General features: G+C 40.2%; 2 protein-coding genes and 1 long non-coding RNA gene across 6 annotated transcripts in view; all 3 read right to left on the bottom strand.

Moving 5' to 3' along the window:
* Asap (ArfGAP domain of ASAP) overlaps positions 1-21,181 on the bottom strand; it is a 41,221-nt gene extending 20,040 nt beyond the window's left edge. The window contains exon 1 of one of the 2 annotated variants that reach the window (XM_076805281.1): positions 20,370-21,181. In XM_076805281.1, coding sequence (XP_076661396.1) covers positions 20,370-20,495 — 126 coding nt within the window. In that variant the 5' untranslated portion in view covers positions 20,496-21,181. The remainder of the gene's footprint in view (positions 1-20,369) is intronic. The other variant, XM_076805282.1, reaches the window with a different exon arrangement.
* Positions 9,831-13,541, bottom strand: LOC143365262 (uncharacterized). The gene is made up of 4 exons (XR_013084519.1): positions 12,905-13,541; positions 10,789-10,977; positions 10,425-10,710; positions 9,831-10,296 (listed from the first exon to the last, which is right to left on the bottom strand). It is a non-coding gene; the product is annotated as an uncharacterized LOC143365262 (long non-coding RNA).
* Positions 21,182-21,769: 588 nt separating the features above from the next.
* LOC143365261 (small ribosomal subunit protein eS19) overlaps positions 21,770-22,781 on the bottom strand; it is a 168,617-nt gene continuing 167,605 nt past the window's right edge. For 2 of the 3 annotated variants that reach the window (XM_076805292.1, XM_076805291.1), the window contains exons 2-3: positions 22,342-22,414; positions 21,770-22,199 (exon numbers count right to left, since the gene is read on the bottom strand). In XM_076805292.1, coding sequence (XP_076661407.1) covers positions 21,806-22,199; positions 22,342-22,412 — 465 coding nt within the window. In that variant the 5' untranslated portion in view covers positions 22,413-22,414 and the 3' untranslated portion in view covers positions 21,770-21,805. Of the gene's footprint in view, positions 22,200-22,341; positions 22,415-22,642; positions 22,670-22,781 lie in introns of those variants that run through there. The other variant, XM_076805290.1, reaches the window with a different exon arrangement.

Raw genomic sequence — 22,781 nt, 5'->3', positions numbered from 1 at the left:
GAAGTTTCTGCAATATACTGTCTTTTCTGGAAAATTGAAGCATTGAAGATCGGTGAAGGTCAGTGTCGCCAGAACAAGACTTGTTCCCCCACTCTAATTTCCCCTTCCACCACGCTATTCCCCAAGCTTCCACCGCGGTCACGTGACGCGTTCCGTCTCTGTCGTGCATTCTTCGGTCCTGGCAGAGAGAGGGGGTAAGCTTTTCCCCTCAATTCGTGCTTCCTCCCCTCATCTCACGACACTGGCCAGATCAAGACTTGTTCCCCCACTCTAATTTCCCCTTCTATCGTGCTATTCCCCACGCTGCCACCGCGGTCACGTGACGCGTTCCATCTTTGTCGCGCATTCTTCAGTACTGACAGAGAGGGGGTAAGATTTCCCCTCAATTCGTGCTTCCTCCCCTCATCTGGCGACACTGACCAGATCAAGACTTGTTCCCCCACTCTAATTTCCCCTTCTATCGCGCTATTCCCCACGCTGCCACCGCGGTCACGTGACGCGTTCCATCTTTGTCGTGCATTCTTCGGTCCTGGCAGAGAGGGGGTAAGATTTCCCCTCAATTCGTGCTTTCTCCCCTCATCTGGCGACACTGGTGAAAGCTTCAGGAAATTTTCGTCGAATCATTCGATTTCGTTGATGGACGCCGTCTTCAGATGGTCTGCGATCATTGCAATTGTTAATTAGTCAGAAGTTGCTACGGTTTCGAGCGCGACCGAACGATACACATCGAGGGACGGTTTCGAGCTGACAGAGTCATCGAATTTCTGTCACTCCGTCCCCTGTTTTATTCAATTTGTTCGACGATCCTCTCCATACAGTACCAGCCCGCGTATTGTGTGAACAATAGGGACATCCATCGATCGGTTCGCTTCTGTTCCAACTTTCCAATTATACCCGGTGTAACTTCTCCGCCCGGCAAACTCGAATACATACATAACACGACCGAGGAGAGGGGCGATGTCGATTTAATTTTCCGCGTATCGACAGACACCGTTAAGACCATCACTCAACAAATTCCAATGCTTTCGCTCGATTAATTAATACTATTCACGAACAACCGTCGCTGTCCACATTCCTTCACAGATATCACTCATCCGAAAACTTCAACCAACGCCGTTTAGTTTATATTTTAACGCGTAACAAATGTTTCAAAAGAGAATTTATTCGATGAAATGAGATCTAAAAGTCGTAGCTATTGTTCTTTCAGCTTTGGACAAAGTTTAGTACACGCGGTATTCGAGCATAAAAATTAACTTTTGAACCAGCACGAATAACGAAGTATTTTTAAGTATTATTTTACCGATTTGTTAAGCTATTTGATTCTAATTTATCTTCCTAACAATTCTGATATTATGTTCATAAAAAAGCAAGTTTGATTTTGTGAATGTATAAATTTACTGCGAGTTACACATTTGGCTCTCGCGTTTATTTTATTGATTCGCGACGTTTAAATTGGTTATCGAAAGGTGAACAATTCTAGGGACTTTTTGTCCGAGTTCCTGAGATCTTCCGGTGGCAAGCGAAAAGCAATCGTCATTTCCGTTCGCCTCTCGATTGAAACGAATTGGCAAACGAGATAGGTTTTCTATTTTCAGTACGCGACCAGGGAGACAAACGGGCGAGACTAAACGGCTTTTCCTCGGAACACGAGATACACGATAATAGCAGCCGCATCTTGCATTATTCCGGTACCAAAACTGTGTCGTGTCCCAGAGCGGTAGTTCGTAAAGTTGAGGGAACGTTCTTGGTTTCTAGCCGCGCCCGGGCTCGCATGATTCGTGCCGCTCGAACAACGTCGCACGGTGGTCGATTCTTCGGGAAGGTGGTACAAAAATCAGTATGAAAATTTAAGTTAAATAAATAATATTATAAATATACTGAATAGATATCCAACGGCTCGAAAAGAACGGAACTGCCAAAAAAGAAAAAACTGGGACCCACTTAACTTTAGGGACAGTTTTATGTATTGCCTTGAAGCGTCGAGGGTTTTCCCTCAAAAAATTTACATCGATTATCAAAATAATTTTTTGCTATTCTAATACTGTAAAGCCGTATTTTCAGTTTCTTAAACAATTCGGAACGTATTCAGTTCGGCAGAAGAGAAATATGGTTGTGGAAATTTAAATAATTTTCAATCACTAGGAAGTTCACTTGGAAGAAAACTTAACAGTAGACCCCGGATCTTTATGCAAAATAAAAAGTTTGCGCATCAGTTGCAAGACACGGGAGATAACTAAAAATTTATATCATTCACTGATAACTTGAACGTGACGAAAATAATATATTCATACCTTTAAAATCTTTTAATCTTTCCGTTGTTTTAAATTGCGCCTTATTTGTGATAAGTGTGTAAAATCCGGAGTCTACTTATCAGACACGCGTATTAGATATTAACGAATGAAATTGTGCAATTTTCATAAAATAATTTCTTCGAAATTTTTGTCCCAGTTTTCGTACTTATCGACCACCGTGCGTCGTCGGACCAGGCCCGACCGGCCCGAATCACTTGGGCGTCGTCGTCGTGGCTCGTAAACGCGAAACTGGCACATCAGAAATTCGCACCGCGAGCAACACGCATAAACGAGAAACGAACGTACTCGTTTTGATTTGCCTACTTGTTAACTATTTATCCAATCTGTACGCCGGGTGGGCGGTAACGCTGGCCCGCAATTTTGTAGAACAATGTTCGCTTTATCTCGATTGGCCTGTCGCGAAATTACTACTTGCGGATCGCTATTTCTGGGTTCGCAGAATCTCTCCGCAACGTTCTACTTGTTTCATTAGATTGTAATAGTTCGAGTATCTTCCATATATTTTTGTTTCATTTATTAATAAAGTATAGAGTTATTAGGTGCACGCAAAAGTTTCAGTCTTTTTCAATACTATAAAATACATATTTGCAATCTACTGATAATGTACCTGTAATGTATAAATGAAAGAAAATTGACAGGACAGCTGAAACTTTTGCATACATCTAATATAAACAATCAATTATAAACTCGTTGACCGCAAACGGATTTTATTTAATCGCAGTTATATGTATTTGCAACGAGCCATAAGTAAAGCTAAAGTATTTATACTTGAAATTTTAATTCTCCTCAAAATGGCACCTAAACGAGGTTTATGTCGCCGTCACGGCCGTCTTCGAATTGTCTTCAACTTTTGTCGCAATGTATTCGGCGTTGAATGACAGAACACTTCCCATCAGTTTCGTTCATTAAGACCAACAAGATAATGTTAATTAGTACAGGAAAGTATTTAGTCCAACTGCGAGTTCATTTACTTCAGTGAGCACGTCTCATGCGCCGCTCGATTTAATGTTTGAAAATAAATTTCTAATTAGTTCGGCTCGCTCGATTTGCCGTCCTGAAGATTCCGGAGATTGGATTTTTCCAACAAATAAACGAGACTCCTATGCACACGTCGACTTCAATAATTATTCGTTAATCAACGGTTTTTGATGTTTGTTAACGCCACAGGAATGGCAAAAGTTACGACGCCACAAATCATTGTGGACGGACGACATCGGGAACAATTAGGGGAACCGCGTTAGTATGCGTCGAACGCGAATAATTTACGTTCTGTTGAATTGTTGCCGACGTTTGCTGTTAACGGCAAATATGTACCTCGTCAACGGCGATGTCAATAACGGAAATTATCGTTAATGACCTGGCTGATATTCGTCGAATACATTCGTTTATTATTCAATTGAAATCGCTAGTATGACCTATCTTTTTTAAATATATTTATATTTCATTCTGAACGGGCTTGAGAGTATAATTTATTTTTGTATGGTGTTTAGGCCCTAAAATTTAGGGCACTTTCTGCTGTTAATAGAAAAATTTTAATATATACTCTATTTAACACGTTACCTGCCAGGTTGGTCATGGCTATTTACTTAAAAACGATGGTCATAAAATTAGTGGCATATTAATTTATCCACAGTGTAAGGTGCAAATTTCATTATCAAGTAATAATAACTCTGATCATTTGTGCGCATGGGATGGAAAATGCAAACGCACAACATTCACGCGGCAGTCGACGTGTTAATGGTATTTATTATAAACAACGTAGACCGCCGTACGAAACAAAAATTCTTCTACACGGTCGAAGTACGCCTAAACACATACCCAAAACGATTTTACCACAACGTCGTTAGTTTCCCCGCAATAAATTCCAAAAACGTACTTTCCGCACGCCACGATCAAAAATGGCAATTTTCAAGCGCTTTCCCAGAAAAGCGCGAATACGCGAAACTATTCGCCGCCGGGGAATGCGAGAACGCCATAACGGGTTGAAGAGGGTTTGCCTAACAGTTGCGGTGATCCTCGGAATCGGTGCCCATCGAACGAGTTTGTCCGCGAAATGCCCCTAATCGTATGACGAGCGTGGCGAAACCAGATTTCGCGTTGCGTTACGCAGAAATCTGCTGAGACCCGACCACGTCGCGGAACCGTGTCATCGTGCTTGCTCTCGAATTGGAAACTTGCGAAACACGGGAGCGAGGAGGGGGGAGGGGGGCGTGTTTGGCAAATTCGCGGAGAAATTGGCAAATCTGGCCCGGTCCGGAACTGACCTCCCTTAACACGGCGGAGCCGCGCAAACGCCGAGGGAACAGGTAAAGCCGATGGAACAGGTTTCGCTGCTCCTCAGCCGATGAACCTCGGCTTAACATACGGTACCATTTACAAGCGGGATCGCCGGGACCAATGTTTAACACTTTGCGGTACCCCGCGCGCTCTCGCAGACACGCGAACGCGTAACATCGAACGTTTCCGGCCGTTCGCGCAGTTTTAACTTTGGATGCGCGCGAATTGACCCCTGCAACCCTTGCGGTGTACGACTGAAACGTTTATGCATTTTTGGTGAAACTTGAATAGCTGCCATTTAAACCAGCAGACAAAAAAGAAAGAATAAAACTTGCATTTGGCTTCCGATGTAAATAATTTTGATTCCGCAGTGTAAAATATGAACTGACGAGTGTATATTGTCATGTTACAAATTCGCATTTAAAACAGAGAAATAAATTTACAAATGTCGGCGAATGTTTTCATATTCGTTATCGGTACTGTTTTAAAAGAAATTACCATAAATGTGCATAAGAGAGTCGTCAAACGTCTTCGTGCGTCGAAGCGACTCGTTTGGCGAAGAGTTAACCATTCTCGCGGACGACATAATTTCCAGTTAAACGAAATCTTTCGAGTTGTCGTGAATATTTTCCACGTAATAAACAGCATGAGAACGTTTATCTCGGAAAGTTTGAACAACCTTTTTACCTAGTGAATGAACGCCAGTGAATAAAACGGCTAAAGTTTATAGCGTCAGCGATCACCCACACGCTCGACTTTTCACGACTGCGGAAGATCGTAAGCCGTTCATGAATAATTATTTTTACGCGGATTTCACGCTGAAAGGGGTTGGCCGAGTTTCTCGTTCGCAAGTTTACCGCGTGGCGCCGGCCTAATAATAAACTTGCTATGATAACGCGAAACAATACAATGATCGTTCTCGTTCGTCGACCGTTCGCTCCTTCTTCGCCTAGCGTGTGTGCATTTCCATTTTCAGAAGCTTGTCTCGCACTTTTATGTATCTAGGACAGTCGATGCTTGGCATCGCGCGCACTGCCGTCCCGACCATATAAAGGGTGTTAAGAAAAATGCAGTCCTAAGTAACCTGTTAATCGAGGCTTACTAAAAAACGACCGAAACAACTCTTTGAGACAAGCTTTATGCACATTCTCATTCTCATGGGTTGTTTAATAGAAATCAGAAACGGGCTTCTTCGTGTACTGTCCTCATTGGGAAAATAAAATAAAAATGCTTTTAGTTTCCTTATATTCGGCACGATCATCTTTTTGTTAACGTCTGCTTATATTATATCGAATTAAAATATTTATATTACATTTAACCCTTAACGGTCCGGAAGTATTTCAAGTTCACTTCCGACCAGGTCCAAGCTATTTTTCATATTTTTATGTCAAGTATAGAAAGGAATATATTTATATTTTATTTTATATATATTTATATTTTTTTCTGCCCCCACATACGCGGCATTGGTCCGTTAAGGGTTAATATTTATGAAAATATTTATATTACATTTAATATGTATTAAAATATTTATATTATACTTAAATACTTATATTAAAATATTTACTATTATATATTTTATCTAGAATTCTTGATTTACATTGTGTCTATTAGTCGGAAACGCAACGAACTTTTGGGACAGCCTAATGTTTTACAAACCCGCGGCGCGTGTCACAAACGCACAGTTCTCAACCTATAAAAATTGTTAGCATAGAAAGAAATTTCTATACGAATCTTGTCGTTTGCAGTCTATTATACGACTAGGTCTGTATAGCGATTCACCACGTTGTTTTTCATTAACAAAAATTGTGGATCTATTTCAATCAGAATACCTAAAACTATTATTAACTAGAACGTGTTTATGTGCATTGAAACATATATTATATTAAATTGCATTCATTGAATTCCTTATTATGTCTGCGTGCTCCGAAAGAAAATTCTTTCCCAATGTATATTTAGTGTTTTAAAAGTATACAAATAAGTTTCCCGCTTAGTTGGTTGTTAACGTTGATCGAACTATTAACGCAGTAGTGCACAGGAGTTAATCGGGAGAAAGTAATTGCTCGCGAATTTAGACATTTTTTTTTTATGAAGAGTTGCTGCTTGATTTTATAAATTTTATGAATTCACTTTATGATGTGGTATTTGAGAGTGGATCAGAGGAAGAAACCTTAGGTACGATTAAGCGCGCGAAGGATTCATCTCTAGACCCTCAGCATCGTGTATTGGGTGCTCGTCCAAGTTATTGATTTATTCGCCAACAGTGACTCCATGGTGCAGTTTCGCTGTACATCACAGTTCTTTTGCTACCTACAGTACAAGCCATCCATCCGTCCGTCCAGTACACGTTTACTTCAATTTGCCACTACGAGTCTTTACAACGCACCCCCGTCGCACAATTGGTGCTAATTGCCGATTTAACTGCACAGAGTATCGAACGAAAAGAAAAGCTTCGAATATAGTCTATCAAAGCGTTCGACCGTAATCACGAAAATCAAGCAAATTAATTCAAGATATTCTATAATTTCGATGCTTCACCTGCACGGTTTTGCAACCAAATGACATTGTAAGGACAACGTACATTTTATAGTACACAAAAATCTGACGAATTGAAACATAGTATAATGAAGTTTCGACAAGAGAAAAAATTCATTTTTAACTGATTTTTTACTGCTTGAACTTCCTTGATAAAAATATGAATTTCTACAAACTTCTCTAGTCTAATAATAATAGTGATTTGAAATAAGTAACTTTGCATGATTTTTATTGCCTTAAATTGCTCGATGAAAACATTATTCTAAATTCACAAATATAACTCTGGTCTCAGAGTATCCGAGAGTAGGTGGCTGCCAGAAGTACTCTGCCAAAATGCAATTCTATCATGACAGTCGAATAGAAAGTGGCTGACTACACGATTTCTGTGTCTTGTCCAGCTTAAAATCCTTCATTTTAAACTCTCAAATATAACTCTAGTTTCATCGTATCCAAGAGTAAACGACTGCCAAATGTACCCTGCCAAAACGCAATTCTATCTGTGATAGTCAAATAGAAAGCGGTCGAATGCAGAATTGCAGCACATGCTGCAGCTTACAAAGTACACAACTAGGGTGGCTTTTATTTTCGACATTTGAATTTTTTTACGGTACCCCCAGAATTGTCCCAATTAGTAAAAAAAGTTTAAGCTCGATCGGATAACGGAAAAACATTAAAACAATTAATTAAATGCGCATCAAACAGTTTTTCTCGAATATCTTCTAAATTATTGACTGTATCGAAAAATATGTTCGACAAAACTTATAGACCTGGACAGGCTGCGACTTTTATGACGTAATACTTTATTTCGTAAAACAAACGGTTATCAAAAAAAAAGGGGGGGGGGAATGTCGGAAGAAAATGAAAACTTTTTTCTGAAATTCGAAAACTGAAGTGTGTGTTTTCATGATCTTCTATCACTAAATATTAACGAAAAATGTGAGCTCTAAACGAGACTGATGGATTATAATAACAGACAGGATTGAATTTGTTCAGATTTCGTAGGATTTTGATGGTAACGTGTACCTGAATCAAGTAGTACACTAAAAAATTAAAAAAATGTTGTTACGCATAGTAAACTGATCTTTCTAACATTTCCATAAAAAAAAACTCAAAACTCGTTTGGTCTAATTTTGAAAAAGTGTATACTCGCTTTCGATTCTGAACCCGGCAATTTTCCAGTGTTTCTACGGTAGATGATGAGAGTTCACGGTGGAAGAAAGTGAAAGAAAAATAGAATGAGGGATGAGTCATCGCGAATTCGTGCAAGGGCCCGGAGAGAACCGAGCCGGTCTGAAGGAGCGGTGAACCAGCTCTTCGTCTTGCTCGTCCCCTCGCCCCGTGATCCCCTCTCTCTTCTCTTTCTCCGGCTCGGACCGACCAGGTGAAGCGACCCAACAAGTAAGAACGAAAGAAATTCCTGGCCGCGCGCGCGACCTTGGTAGGTCGTTCGTATCCGAGTCGTTTACCTGGACCGATTTGCAAACGCCGAGGGATCGGCTGCATCTGCGCGCCGCTTCTAGCCGCCACGGACCAGACGCGAGCAAAATTTTACTCGAACAATGCCTGGCATATCCTAATCGACTCATTACAAACGAGATTAGACGCAACATTTCGAAACTGTTCACACGAATGGAGCGTACACTCCTTAATTAGACGTTTATGCGTTTCTAGGCAAAATGAACGGGTGAAACGTAGAACAGAAAACGGATGAGAAGAGTGCACGAATATCATATATTACTGCAGATGCATGTGTATAACAGAGATCCACAAAACGCATACTTTAACTTTTCGTTACAGGCTTAAATAAAAAAATTTTTTTTAATTTCTCTTGTCATCCCTGCCAATTGCAATTTTTTCAAAATCTTTTTTGCACGTCATTTAGTAAACTAATGCTTCCAATGGCTTAAAAAAAGTCAGGTCTTTAGTCCGATTTCAAAAAAGTTATACTGTTTTAAAGGGCGTTCGAACTATATATGCAAAATAAAAATTGTTTCCATCAACTGCAAGAAATAGAAGACGAATCAAAATTTCGTTCCTTTAATGATTTACATAGGCTGAAACTAGCACGTTGATGTTACTAAATTCTTTCAATCTGGCCACTGTTTTAAATTGCATTTCATACGCTGATGACAAAAACAGGTAGGCACAATTTAAAATAGTAAAAGGTTAAGAGAATTTGGACGAATCAATGTAATATTTTTTAGTTATTGAAATTATTCACGAAGAAAAGAACGTTTTATTTGGCTCCTGTTTTTATTCTTTTATAATTTATGAACAAAATTTTTGTTTTGCATGAAGACCAGCACAGTCTACTCATAATGTTATTAGAATTACATATTATGTGGTACGATCCTTCGATCGTAGAAACACAGGGGTCGTTAAACCACGCAATATTATTCTCTAGAATCTCATTCTAACTGCATACGTAGCAAAGCTCTATAGTCCATTGCAATTGCTATATAGAACCTACACAAGAGCCGGATCTATTTATATAGCGTGTGATCGAAAGCGTGATACGAAGCGGATGATTCTTTACACAAAAATTTACCAAAAGTGAATAGAAGAAGTTTGATTTTTTCTCTAAAAAGTTTGATTTTTTATTTTTTTCTAAATATTTTTAATTTTTTGCAGACAAGATGGTTAATTGAAAAATCTAAAAAAATTGTCTGATGTGTGCCTTGATGATAACTATGTAACACATTTTTTTTTCGAAATATCCAAACATGATTAAATAGGAAAATTTTTGTCATATCATTTTGTACATATAAGTTCTAAACGCCAGAGTTCTGCGTTCCTTCAAATTGCTTAGTGTTTTTGAATTTTTACTGCTAGAATTTTGAACCGAAAAAATTGAAAAAATTACCCAACATACGTGAGAGTATCCGTAACGCGACAAAATTTGTTCTGAACATTTTCGATATAATAAAATAAAAAATATTTCATATTTTTATCTCTTATACCATTAATCTTGAAAAATTATCCTTTCTAATTTTCCACTGAAACAATGGCTAATAAACAAAAAGTAAAAAAATATCCTGTCGTATGAAAAACGTTTCCGCACCGTTCCGGTTTATTTCTGCGTAAGAAATCGGCCCCTGCCCTCGTGTAGGATGCTTTCAGTCACAGCCGGTGCACAGAACACAGGAAAATGATTCAGCAAAGTGGTGGCTCCACGCTGGTCGAACAATTATAAAAAAATTATCTGGGGCGTGTTAATGTATCGGCGACATGTAAACGACCGGTTACGCAAAATCCAATAGCATGCTGTTCTCGAGTCAGTCACTGTCGATGGGATTGGCTTACCGGTCTTCCTCCACGGTCTTTGAGGGTAAGCACACGGAACATGCTTCCGCCCGTGCGTTTCAATCAATAAACCCCGCCTGCGAAGTGTCTCAGAGTGGAAATCTCTCGTGGAAATTCCGATTTCTACCGTTGGCCCTAGAGCTTATTTAATTATTTCACTCGAATCGCCTCGGAGCACACGCTCGGCCACAATCTTTGCTTTCTTTCTGGGAACCGTTCCTTCTCCTTGATGAAACTATCTCTGGGTCTTTGATTCCACGTTTTTCCTCGAGTTAGCCTGAAACGGCTGATTAAATTTGAAATTTTTAGAACAGATACACTTCGTTCCGACCGGTTGGGAGACGGGGGATGTCTTTCATAATACCGTTGTGAAGCGGAAGATCGTGGAGTCCGATTACTTGGTCTCAATTCCTGCCTTTGATCTGAAGAGCTTGCTTCTAAAATGCTCAATCCCTCGTGATAATTGATTACTCCAATTCTTATCTCGTCGAACTACGGCGATCCATCCGAGCGTGGCAAGATTTGAAATTTTCGGTACTGATTTTGATTTATTCTAAGAAAAATAGATAATAGGAGTTTTAATCTTTTTCTTTAAAAATGTGGCTAAGTGATTGATAGAACTGATCAATGTTCAAGCAAAGAGTTGACTGGAAGATTTCAATCTTTGAACGGGAAAGACAGTGTAATATTGTTTTTGTTGGTTTAGTTGAAGATAAATAAAATAGATGGTATTGTCACGCTAATTTTGTTTTTGTTTTTTTTTTTTTGGTTTCGTTAAGGGTAAATAAAATAAATGGTAGTGTCGCGAATGGAAAAATTGATTTCTGCCCCCTTCAATAAAATGTTTACAAACCCTCGCAACACGAGTGCGATTATCAAAAATGAAACGCATTGGGAACTCGTTAATCCTTCGCGATAAAGATAAATTAATGCCTAATAATCCAGAAATATTTACGGAGAAAGTTCTCTAGGCTTTAGCAGTATTAAATACATTTTCCTGCTATTTATCTCCGACAATTAAAGAGTAGACGTTTTTTCTCCGACAACGATCCCCCGTAATATAGCTGTTCAATCGAATAGTTTTATTAACCGACGGCCGCGTTCGTCAAAGGTAAAACTGTTATTGCATCAGTATCATGCAATCATTGGATGGGACAGTTTATTTCCGACTGCGACGTATCTCGTAGCTATCGAATCGTTTGATTTTGAAAAGCGATATTGGTGTTTAATGTAGGATTGAAATTTGTTTTAATAATGACTCAAGTCGATAGATCTTGACAAGCGTGGATCGACGATTTTCAAGGTCCCGACGTGGTTCGACAGGCTTCATTGAATTAACAACACTCGTCGCCCGGAAGTGGTCAGAAAATGCCGCGCAAAACGTGCGCCTAATGCTAAGGCATCCTACAAACAAGCTGTTCAATTAAGACCGACGACAAAAGCAAGTAATTGCGACTCTCAACTTCATTGGTCACACGATCGAGGTATTCAGCACGGAGACTCGCGAGGAAACCCGAAAATTCCTGTTTGCTTCCTCGACTTTGCAGATTTGCACGATTCTCGAAATTTGTTTCTACTAGTGTTCATATTTTTGAGGCAAAAACACTCTGATAGCACTGTGCGTTTCCCAAATATTCTAAACAGTGCGGCGGCAAACGCAAAAATAATTGAAATGAAAATTCTGCTATTTAACGAAATTGTTACAAATTTGTATATTAAAATAAAAAAGACATCTATCGCTATCTTTTAAAATGGAAGAGTACGCACCGAACCGTTAACAGGGGTGTTTCTACCCTGAAGAGCCAAAGACTAGAAAAATATACGAAATACGTAAAAAAATAGGAGAACATGTATGCACGATTAAAAGGGATATTTTTACCCTGAAGAGCCAAGAACTAGAAAAATCGTACAGGATGTTTAATCGTCGTAAGGGACATTTCTACCTCCAAGGACCAAAAACAAGAAAAGTATGCGAATAAGTAAAAAGATAGGGGAACATACGTCGACGGTTAAAAGGGATGTTTCCACCCTCAAAAACGAGGAACTATAAAAAATGACAGTGTTTCATCACCACAAAAGATGCTTCTACCCTGAAGAAACAAAAACAAGAAAAGGCACATGTGTCACAAAGGATGTTTCTACGCTGAAGAACTAAAATCGAAAAATGCTTTGAAAACATGCAGAAAAATAGAGAAGTTTGATATCAATCAAAACAATGAATGTTTCTACCCTGAAAACGAATAGCTAAAAACTCTTCCAAAATATACAGAAAAATAGGAAAGGATTGATCTCTAACAGAGGTGCTTCTACCACGGAGAAAAAAAACCCACAAAAACAGTAAAACACGTAATTATTACTAGACATAATATCTCGTACAACACTACACTCCTTAAAATCTGCGGAGGAGGATAGTAATTTTCGGGTTAACGCGGTCTCCGTGTATCGATCCATCATCGATTTCGCATCGAACGTTCATTTACCTGTCCGGTAATCACCCGAGCGTTCAAGTTTCCGCGGATAAGCGATCGAGAACAGCATCGGTGTGAGTTTGCGCGTGGGTGTGTGTGTTTGTGTGCGCGATAAATGTATTCGCGGCGCGAGGGTGTTCTTCAGAGTGTCGAGATCTGGTGAAGCGACGGAACCAGAGGAAGCAGAGCTCTAGAAGAGGCACGAGGACCCGGTTTTCTCTTGAACGCCGACAACGCGAGGAAAGGAGACGGAACAGTCCCGGTCATCTTCCGGCGGCGGACGCTAACGAGAATAGACTGCGGTCGCGCCACACCGAAAATAGCCGCGGAACGTAAATTTTCGTCGCAACGGTGTCGTAAGTCGCGCTGCTAAAGCGGGAAAGTGGGTGACTTACAAGCACTCAGGGTCAAGAGTAAACGAAGACGACACACACTGGGTTAGGAGAATAGCCCGTGACCGGTCTCCGGATCCTCAGTGCCGCCCCAACGATTACGCTAGTCTTCAGCTGCCTTAACTAGGTTTACGAAACATCTGGAAACAATGGGTTCTAACATTTTTAACCCTCTGTGAAAACAAGAGAATTTTTTTTAGAACAACTATTGAATATATGGAACTGTCTTTTTGGGGTATAAACGTTTTTTTACTTAAGTTCTTCTATTATGTGTAATTAGAGGGTGATAATAATTAGGGGTGAGAAAAATTCTTGGTGTTCTGTATGAAAATATTTGAATATCTCCTCAGGCATGTTAAACGGGTGCGAGCAAATTGTCCCTTCCGTTTCATTTTTTATGTGTACTTAGGGGTGAAAATAGCAACCTAAGATGGGGGTGAAGGGCATACTTGGTCGAACATCTTTGAAATTATTAGAACATTGTAAGGGAGGAATAACACATTATTTCGCCCAAAATAAATCTTCAGGGTTTAATAATAAAACATAACTCTGCATTCGGGTGACAATCTTTAGTCGCCACTGGGTTCGATGCAGTAACTAGAATGGCGACCGAGTGGCGGCAATAACTGGTTTATCAATGGATATCTTTCCTATTTACGTTTTAGATAATTGGGTCTACGAGCACTTAACAGAACAATCTTGCACTTCAAATTTTTATCTGAAAGTTTATTCGTTCTTAGTAATTCTAAAAACCTACTGACCCCAAAAACATTTTGTTCGTACACGTGTGGCAAGTTTGAAATTAGAAATTGATGTGCTAATTTTAGTTCAACATTCCATTCGCAGGACTTAACCCTGAATTAAAATAATAATTATTTAACAAATGATAAAGTATTTACTATGAACACCATTTTTTGTTGCCTTATTTGCTCCACAATATCGAAACAGCTCGACCACTTCGTTTTTAAAAAAATGTCAAAATGACTTTCAGTAATTTGTATTTCTTGATTAATAATACATTTTTAATTCATGAGCACATTAAGCTTAATTTTCCACACTACCAAAAAATGTCCGTTTCTGGGCCAAACTCCCCCATAACTGTTCTTTATGGGACATCAACCGCTTCAATTGCCTAGGGGACACGCGAATCCTCCACTCTATTAATTAATTTCTTAATTACCGTCCAAGCTCGGCCAGCGCTATACACAATGATTCATCCCGTACGAAACCGAGAATTTTATGGATTGAACGTAGGAGCAGTATATACAATATAATTCCAGTCCATCAAATAGGAAACATAATGCGACACTTTCCGATTATTGTTCACGGTGTAGGAGTGAAATTATTCTCGCTTGTACACGATGAGTGTACAGGTCGAGAGGAAAGGTATCATTGGAGATCATTTGAAGACAATGAACGGACATCCGGTTCTAAAATTGAAGCCACTCTGTTTTTTTTTTTCAAGAAACTTAACGATACATTGATATCGAGATACAAAGTATCGTTCGAGTTTTGCAATTCGACACGCAACATGCGCTTTCGGCGCACACCTGATACCACGAATCGAATATGACACTCTGCGAATTTCCTGCCGAGCCTACTTCACTTCAGCCTGTGCAATATTGATTCGCATTATCAGCCGAGTATTGATCTCCGGCGAAGACCGTTTTTCTTCCAGTGTTATCTCCAAATTTTGCCCCGAGGGATTTAGATGAAGGTCGAGCGTTCTAACAATCCTATATGTTGAAAATACTCCTCCCAAGTTGTTTATAAAATTAAATTAAACACTGTAGGATAAGGGACTCAATTAATGTGGGGGTGTCAATTACCGTGCCTATATTAATTATACTTATTTTATATTAACTGATTTTAAGGGAAAAAATTTAATATCTGGTTTTTAATATTCATTGTGCCTTAAAAATAAGTATAATTAATATAGGCACAGTAATTTGCACCCCTACGGTAATTGGATCACTTACCCTAGTGTTGCGAGAGATCTACTAGTATTGGATGTTTTACTGGTTGTCATATTTAAAATAAATTTATTAATGTCCCTTCAAAGAATAGTTTCAAGTTGTTGGATTGTGTTACTATGAATTGAATTATCATGGTCATTTAACAATTTATTTAAAAATGGATAAGACAGTAAAATATGTCTCTCAATCTAGCTGTTCATCAGAAAAATTCATTGACTGCGGGTCTCACGCATTTATGATGAAAATAAGTGGATAAAGAACAATGTCGAATTTTAAAAATACTGTTGCACCTTTGTTCGCCTATTACAATTATTAATGTCTACCTCGCTTCTGCGTCTTGCAGTTGAAATGATTAATCAAAGAGATATCACCGCAGACAATTTTTATTTTGCATGAAAATCCGCTAATCACCGTAAACCGTAAAACCGCAAGAGAGCGGTAAACTCACGTTCCTGCGACGCTGGCAGTTAATCGGCGGGTCGGTGACGTCACGCACGCGTAACACCGGTCGTCAACGCGTTTAAAATTAGTCTTACCGTGTCGGGAGCGCGGCTTTTTCTTTCAGGAGCCTCGCACGATATGCTTATTAAAAACCGATGAATATTCAACGCGGTCGAAGAAAAGCGAGAAAAGAAAAGGAGCGGGCGAACGCATCGAGGAAAGTGGTCGTTTATCCGCGACGTATCGCGGGAAACTCTCCGAGAAATATTCCACGCACGGAGAACGTTTCCTCGTTGAAAATCGTGCGGGTCATTAAGGCGAGGCAGGAGAAAACGAGCTGACCCGGAAGATGCTGGCGCATCAAAGCAGACGGAAGTGGCCGGGCATATAATTCGCAAGAAACCGCCACGAGTCGAACTGCACCGTAAAAGTGACTCTCGCCTGCCATTACAGGTGCACCGGTATCGACTGCCAGGCAAAAGTAACACGCCGCGTGTTTTCTAAATTTTCCCGACGAACCTGCAACGACGCCGAGCGCCGGTAATCGGGAAAGCAATCTTCCGAGGGACGCGAAAATAAAGGCGAAACCGGAGGACTCTAATCTAAAGTGAAATTGCATCGGGCAATCTACGCCACTTTAAACTCCCATCTCTCCCGCAGCGATCTGTCTCGAGAAATTCTTAAAACTCACAGCACGGATAAAACAATATCCTAAACATTACATTATATTAGGGGGACCCATAGGTAATCAATTATTTTGAAATCTAAAACGAACTTTGTAGTAAATTCAAGTTTTTATTTCTTAATTTATTATATATAATCTCCATCATTATCAAGGACAGTTTGCCACCTTTTCTGCAAATTTTCAATCCCCCTCTTACAGAAATCCAGGGTTCGTGAAGCAAAATATGACTCAACATGCCTTCTTACATCTTCTACAGAAGTGAATATTTTATTTCTTAAATAATGCTCCAGAGATCTGAAAAGATGATAGTTAGATTATAATTAGATGATAATTAGACAATTCTTTGATTTTTTCCTGAGCGAGTTTCGCTGTATGGGACCGAGCATTGTCAATTTGCAGTATTACACCTTTTCTGTGAACTAAAGATGCCCCCTTTTTCAATAGTTCTGAATACAGCCGTTGTAATGGCTGACAATACAACTCAGCAGTAACTGTTTCTTCAGGTTTCAACAACTCAAAGTGAATTATGCCGCGACAGTCCCACCAAATGCACAGTAACACCTTTCTAAGTGATAAGCTAGGTTTAGGGGTTGATATTGCGGTTTGATTTGCAGAAAGCCATTGCTACGAACGCTTTATGCTATCAAAAAGAATCCATTTTTCATCTCCGGTAACAATTCTGCTAAGAAATGGATCTCTACGAAATCTGGATAGCAATGAAGTGCAAATTGATCGGCGGATATTCTTGATGGTCTCAGCTAATTGATGCGGTACTCATATTCCTTGCCTATATGCCTTTCCCATTTCGTGTAGGTGCCTTTGTATAGTTGACCATGTGGACCCAAGGCTTCTCGATAATTCTTGTATACTTAAGTTTGGATCAGCTTCCACTAGAGATTTTAGGGTGTCATTATCAAATTTAACTGGTTGTCTGGCAAACCTTCTGAACCAACGTTGACACTTGTTGACCTTCAATACCATAAACATCGCAAATTTTCTTTGTTGTCACCGTTGCATTAAATCCTGCATGAAAATGAAAAAGTATGCAATGATGAATATGATCCTCGGAAGGTACGGACGCCGCCATTTTATTATAGGGTTGTAAAAAAAAATTATACTTTTTCGAATATTTTGAACACGGGCTGCTTTACCGAAAACTGTAAAGTAATACGTGTTTCCTCTTCAACGATCGGTACGGAACTAAAGGCAAAACAGATTCTTTGCAAATAATTGATTACTTATGGTTACCTCTAATATGTACAGTGACTCCCACTAATATTCGGACGCTTTTAAAAATCGCATAACTTTGTTAATACTAGACCATACGACTTTTTTCACGTCATGTAGCGAACCAATTGTTCTAACTTCTCAAAAATATCCACGTAGCATAGTCCGATATTGACAAAGTTATGCGATCTTTAAGAGCGTCCGAATATTAGTAGGAGTCACTGTATGTGGTTCGTATTAGATTCAATAATGATTTAAACATAAAACATTCATTCATTTTTTAAATAGAGACCGAATTGTACAGAATTATTGATTAATAGACTGAAGAATTATAAAATAAATTTTGTTCGTGCAAATAGAAATTTCTATTAGTTGCTGAAGCTAACACATTGATATTTTTGAATTATTCAATGTGTCCACTGCTTCAAATTGCACTTACTTATTTTTGTAGTAAATGCATAAAATCCGCAGTCTACTGATTAATGTAATACCGCTTCATTATTTGCTTTTTGTGTTTCAAAATTCGCCATTTTGTGTGAAACAAATGATGGTGGTAAGCCCCTCTAGTTCTTCCGAAAGCCGGACAGTGACACGCCATAAATCACGTAAAAATCCCTAGCGGGTGGAAAAAATCCATTACACCGTTAGACCTACTGATCCTGTGTAGAACATGATGCTGCAGTATTTTATATATAGACCACCCTGTATACACTTGATCCATTAAGTTATCATGTATAACACATGAAGTTAATTATTCGCTAATTATTACAGCGTAACCCATTTTTTAAGGGTTTCAATTAGCCGACGTACCGTATTGGTACGCCTCTATCGGCTTTAACGCCGATGCTGGATTCTTCCCCGGGTTCTTTGTGGAAAGAAACTTTAATAATTCTATGCATAAATTCCACTTAGGAGCGCCGACGTCGCGGCACACTTTCCGCGCAAACTTCCCTATCTGTGTTACAAAATACGCCCACGATTCGATAATATGCAAAACAGCGGTGCCGCAATGATAATTGTTCACCTTATCGTCGCCGATTGGTTTTAACTCAATAACGGCGGAATAAATCAAGGAACACGATACACACGTGTGATTACGTGCGTCGATATGATATTCTACATCTACACAAGCATGCTAAAAGAAGACTCATTATTATGTGAAAAGAAAAAAAATATATACAAAATACTTTACACTCGGCGTCGCATGAATATTCAACGATGCAATTTTGTTCGTGACAAAAAAACACGGCAGGATTTACTGGAACTGCTATTGATGACAAACGGGAAAAAATAATGACCCTACTATCAATACCACTGCAAGTGTGTAGCACCCATTATTCGTTGTAAAAATATTTTACGACCGAGTGAACGCTCGAACGAATTTAAAAAATTGATTGCTGATGCGCGAATAGGAATTTTTATGTACGAGGAACAGTTCGATATCGAACAGCGAAAAGTTCGACATCGAACAGCTCGAAGTTCGACGATAGGTTATGTGTGCGAAATTCCGTGAGCGCTTCCGCTTTTCCAACGATCGGCGAAAATCCCGACTATGTCGGACAAGTTGGAAACGGGTCAAGAAGGAGAGCCCGTATATTTCCGCCAAACAGCGCAGTCCGCGAGAGTTACGATGGCAGTTAAATTACGAAAGGCTCTCGCAATAACATTCTTCGCCGATAATTACGACGGCGTATTACGGTTTGCTGTTACAAAAGATCCATTATCCGCATCTGCGCGAAAGAATAATTCCGCGAGACACTGGTTTTAGCTCGAGTCACTTCGCTCCTGTAACTCTCTCGGTCGCATTGTGCCTTCATTACCCCGCTAATTAATCTGAATGTAAATCCCAGCCGCGACGCATAAATACGACCAGGCATGCTAAAACGTAGCGAGGCAAGTGTGTAACGCATTAAAAATACTATCGTTAATCAGTCGTCCAATCGACTGGCCAACTGTCTGCTAAACGCATTAATTCCTCGTGACTTCATTTTTATTTTCCGCCAGCAATCTCTATCAGAGACTCGACCGCCCATGACACATAGGTTAAGTATCAATACCTGCTTGTCAAGGCGCAGATGCGATCGTGTAAATTTCATGAATCCGAGCGAATCCGATTAACAGCGATCTAAGGTGTTTTTCGAGGGTTAAACGTATTCACGGTTGCCAATCTGAGACCAATTAAAAATTCCTGGCGATCACCCTGTTTTCCCGTTGGCCAGCGCGCTCGAAATGCAACGCCGAAGCATGTACGAACGCGTTCGCCCTAGGAATCACCTCGCTTTCTATTTACATCGATACGTGGATACTGACACGCAGAACTTGGATCGAATCGACTGTGAAACCCAACGTGTCTTGCGGGTGCGTTGCACGGAAAATTCTATCAATCATAGTCGAAGACGCGCGAGGCAAACCTACGGAGTGTAATTGTGAAACGCCCACGCAGTGGAACACGCGCTCGACCACCGATCCTCGGCAGAGTTCGACAAAAGTTATTCCCAATAAAATAATCTTATTTGACGACTGAATTCATCGATATCTCGATCGCCAGTTAGTTTCAGATCGGTGTTGCTAATCGGCAGACTACGCTGTAACGAATGAAGGAGTAATGAATAATATGTGTGAGTAACGGATAAATAAAAATTGATTCGAACGATGCCCGACTCCGGTGCTCGGTTAGGTTATACGGGGGCGCAAAGTGGCCCCGAGAGAGTGTATGAATGAAAGCCAGATGGGGGAAAAGAGAAAAAGAGAATTACCTCCTCGAGGGACGTGATGGTCTGTCTGCATTGTGGCATCCGCGAGACGAAGGTGGAGGTGGTGGGCGAGTTGTAGTCCTCCCTCGTCTCCTCGACGAACTCGCTGACGGCGATTAGGCCCGGCATCTTTTCCCCGTGTCTCTACGTATAACAAGCAGCCGAAACCGATAGCTTCGCGTTCGATTGTTCGCCGGGTCGTGCCCGTCGTGCACTCACTTCACTGTGACACCACTCACTTCACCGTTTCGCCCGTGCGCAACCATAAATTCCGCGGGAGGGCTGTCACCTTCTGTCTCCTCCCAATGCCGTTTCCCGTGACGCACGGTAAACGTCGTCCCGGTAAGACCAACGGACCCCGAAGAGGAGTGGCGGGAAGGAGGGAGGGGGGCCAACGAAGGCTGAAGGGAGAGGGAGAAGGGGGTTGTTGCAACGCGCGAACGAGAGGGAACGAGACACGGAGACTTATTTTTCTTCTTGTTCGTCTTCGTCGGACGAACTCTCGGTCGTCTGTCTTCTCTGCCAGCGAGAGACACTTGCGCGACACGATTATTTCGTTAACATTCTCGCGCGGAGGGGTTTCCCGCAGTGGCCGCGAGGAAACATATCCGGCACCGTGTTTCTTTCGTTCGTTCGTTAACGACGACTCCCGATGCATACACACTTTTACGCGCGCAACGCGGCTCTGCGTCCCGGGACACCAAACCTATTCTGTCGTCAACTCGTTCCAAAATCAGACGGATCGGTGCCGAAACGACGGTGTCCACGGTCCAAGTTTCACTGAGGCGGCGCTGTATACGCCCATACCTTCACCATTGAGCCCGCGACTACGGAGAAAGCCGAGCGCGAGTTCGGCTGCGATCGTGCCACCATCTTGCGGGAATCCGTCGCACTTGGTTACGACTCCGAAATTTATCTTTATTCGATGCCCGAAAGTTATATGGAAGACTTCCTTGTACAATCGAGTTGATTATTATCGCGTATACATTTTTATATAAATTTATATTTCTGTTGAAATTTTTAATGCATTAAATGCTGAATATTTTAAAACCCTTTTTTATTCTGATTATTGTCTTCTGTCTTTACACTTTGTTGCTGTATATACAAATTAAACGTTGACGGGTACTTGTTAATTATTTTGAAATCTCTATTCCATTTATTGTAAATAAATCTTCTTTTGTTGTAATATATTGTTACTGTATGTACACACTAAAGATCGATAGGTAGTCCCTGTTATCCCTTCATTCTTTTAATTTTGGCATACGTTTGGTTTTCGTTAGGATAAATAAATATTTATTATGTATAACAAAATGTACAACATAATGTAGAAATGTAACCAATGAGATAATTAGCCAGCCTACAATACCTTAACACAGGAATGGATGTAAATAAAGCCAAACATGTATGAATTTTTCTTTTTTATTACATAAACGGAAAAATTATAGAACAAGAGTCTCCTGCAGTTTGAGTTGTTTTTTGCTTCTTGCTTTAACCTGTGCTGCAATGCGATCTAAATCCCTACGACCCTGGCTGGTGAGCTTGCGTCCACCGAGTGGAGCCTTTTCGATGAGTTTCAGTTGTTCTAAGCTTTGGAGAGCCTTACGAGCTACACCGCCAGCAGATTTGCAGAAGTGGCTGGGGTGGGTGCCATTGCGCTTACGACCTCCAAAGATCTTGGTGACTGCCCTGGATCCAATTGGACTGCGGATGTAAATGTGACGTACCAATGCAGCGCATCTGATGTAGTACCAGTCTGGGTCGTAGGGTGCAAGTTCCTTGAAACGTGCAGACTTCACGATGTCTACCCATTCTGGAACGCGCATTTTGCCGGTCCTGCAATTTATAAAGGATTAGAAAACGGTTCTTGTTATAACTGTAAACTGAGCGATTGCTGATACTTGACATGAATGTATAGGTATGCCGCTAACCAGTTCATTTTGAGGTTAGGTATATGAAATTGAAAATAAATACTTACTTTTTCAAGAACGCGGCAAAAGCCTTAACGAACTTGTGTTGGTCAACGTCTTTTAGTGTCACGGAAGGCATCTGAAAGAAGTATTTGAAATATAAACGATTGATAAACACAAACGTCGTATCGACATGCCACACGTGTATTACTCTAACATATATTTAAATATTCTGCTGGAGAATGTTATTTATTTCATAGCAGATGTAAGTATAGTGTAAAATGCGTACACTGCTTCTTATTACAAGTTATGCTACCTATTTCTACACTAATATGGCAAAGTTTATAGAAAACTGCCAAAAGTACACACCTTCGCTCGGAAGCTAACCGGAAAGAGAACAGTCAAGATGGAGTAAAAAGTACAAATTTAACAAGATGGCTGACTGGGAGGAAGCGGTCATAAAGTGTTTGAATACATAGAAAGGCGCCTTAACTATCGAATGATTCCT

The sequence above is a fragment of the Halictus rubicundus genome, chromosome 2, assembly GCF_050948215.1.
Source record: "Halictus rubicundus isolate RS-2024b chromosome 2, iyHalRubi1_principal, whole genome shotgun sequence".
Taxonomy (NCBI): domain Eukaryota; kingdom Metazoa; phylum Arthropoda; class Insecta; order Hymenoptera; family Halictidae; genus Halictus; species Halictus rubicundus.
The sequence above is the reverse complement of the archived record's forward strand: the minus strand, read 5'-3'. Positions and strand labels throughout refer to the sequence as shown.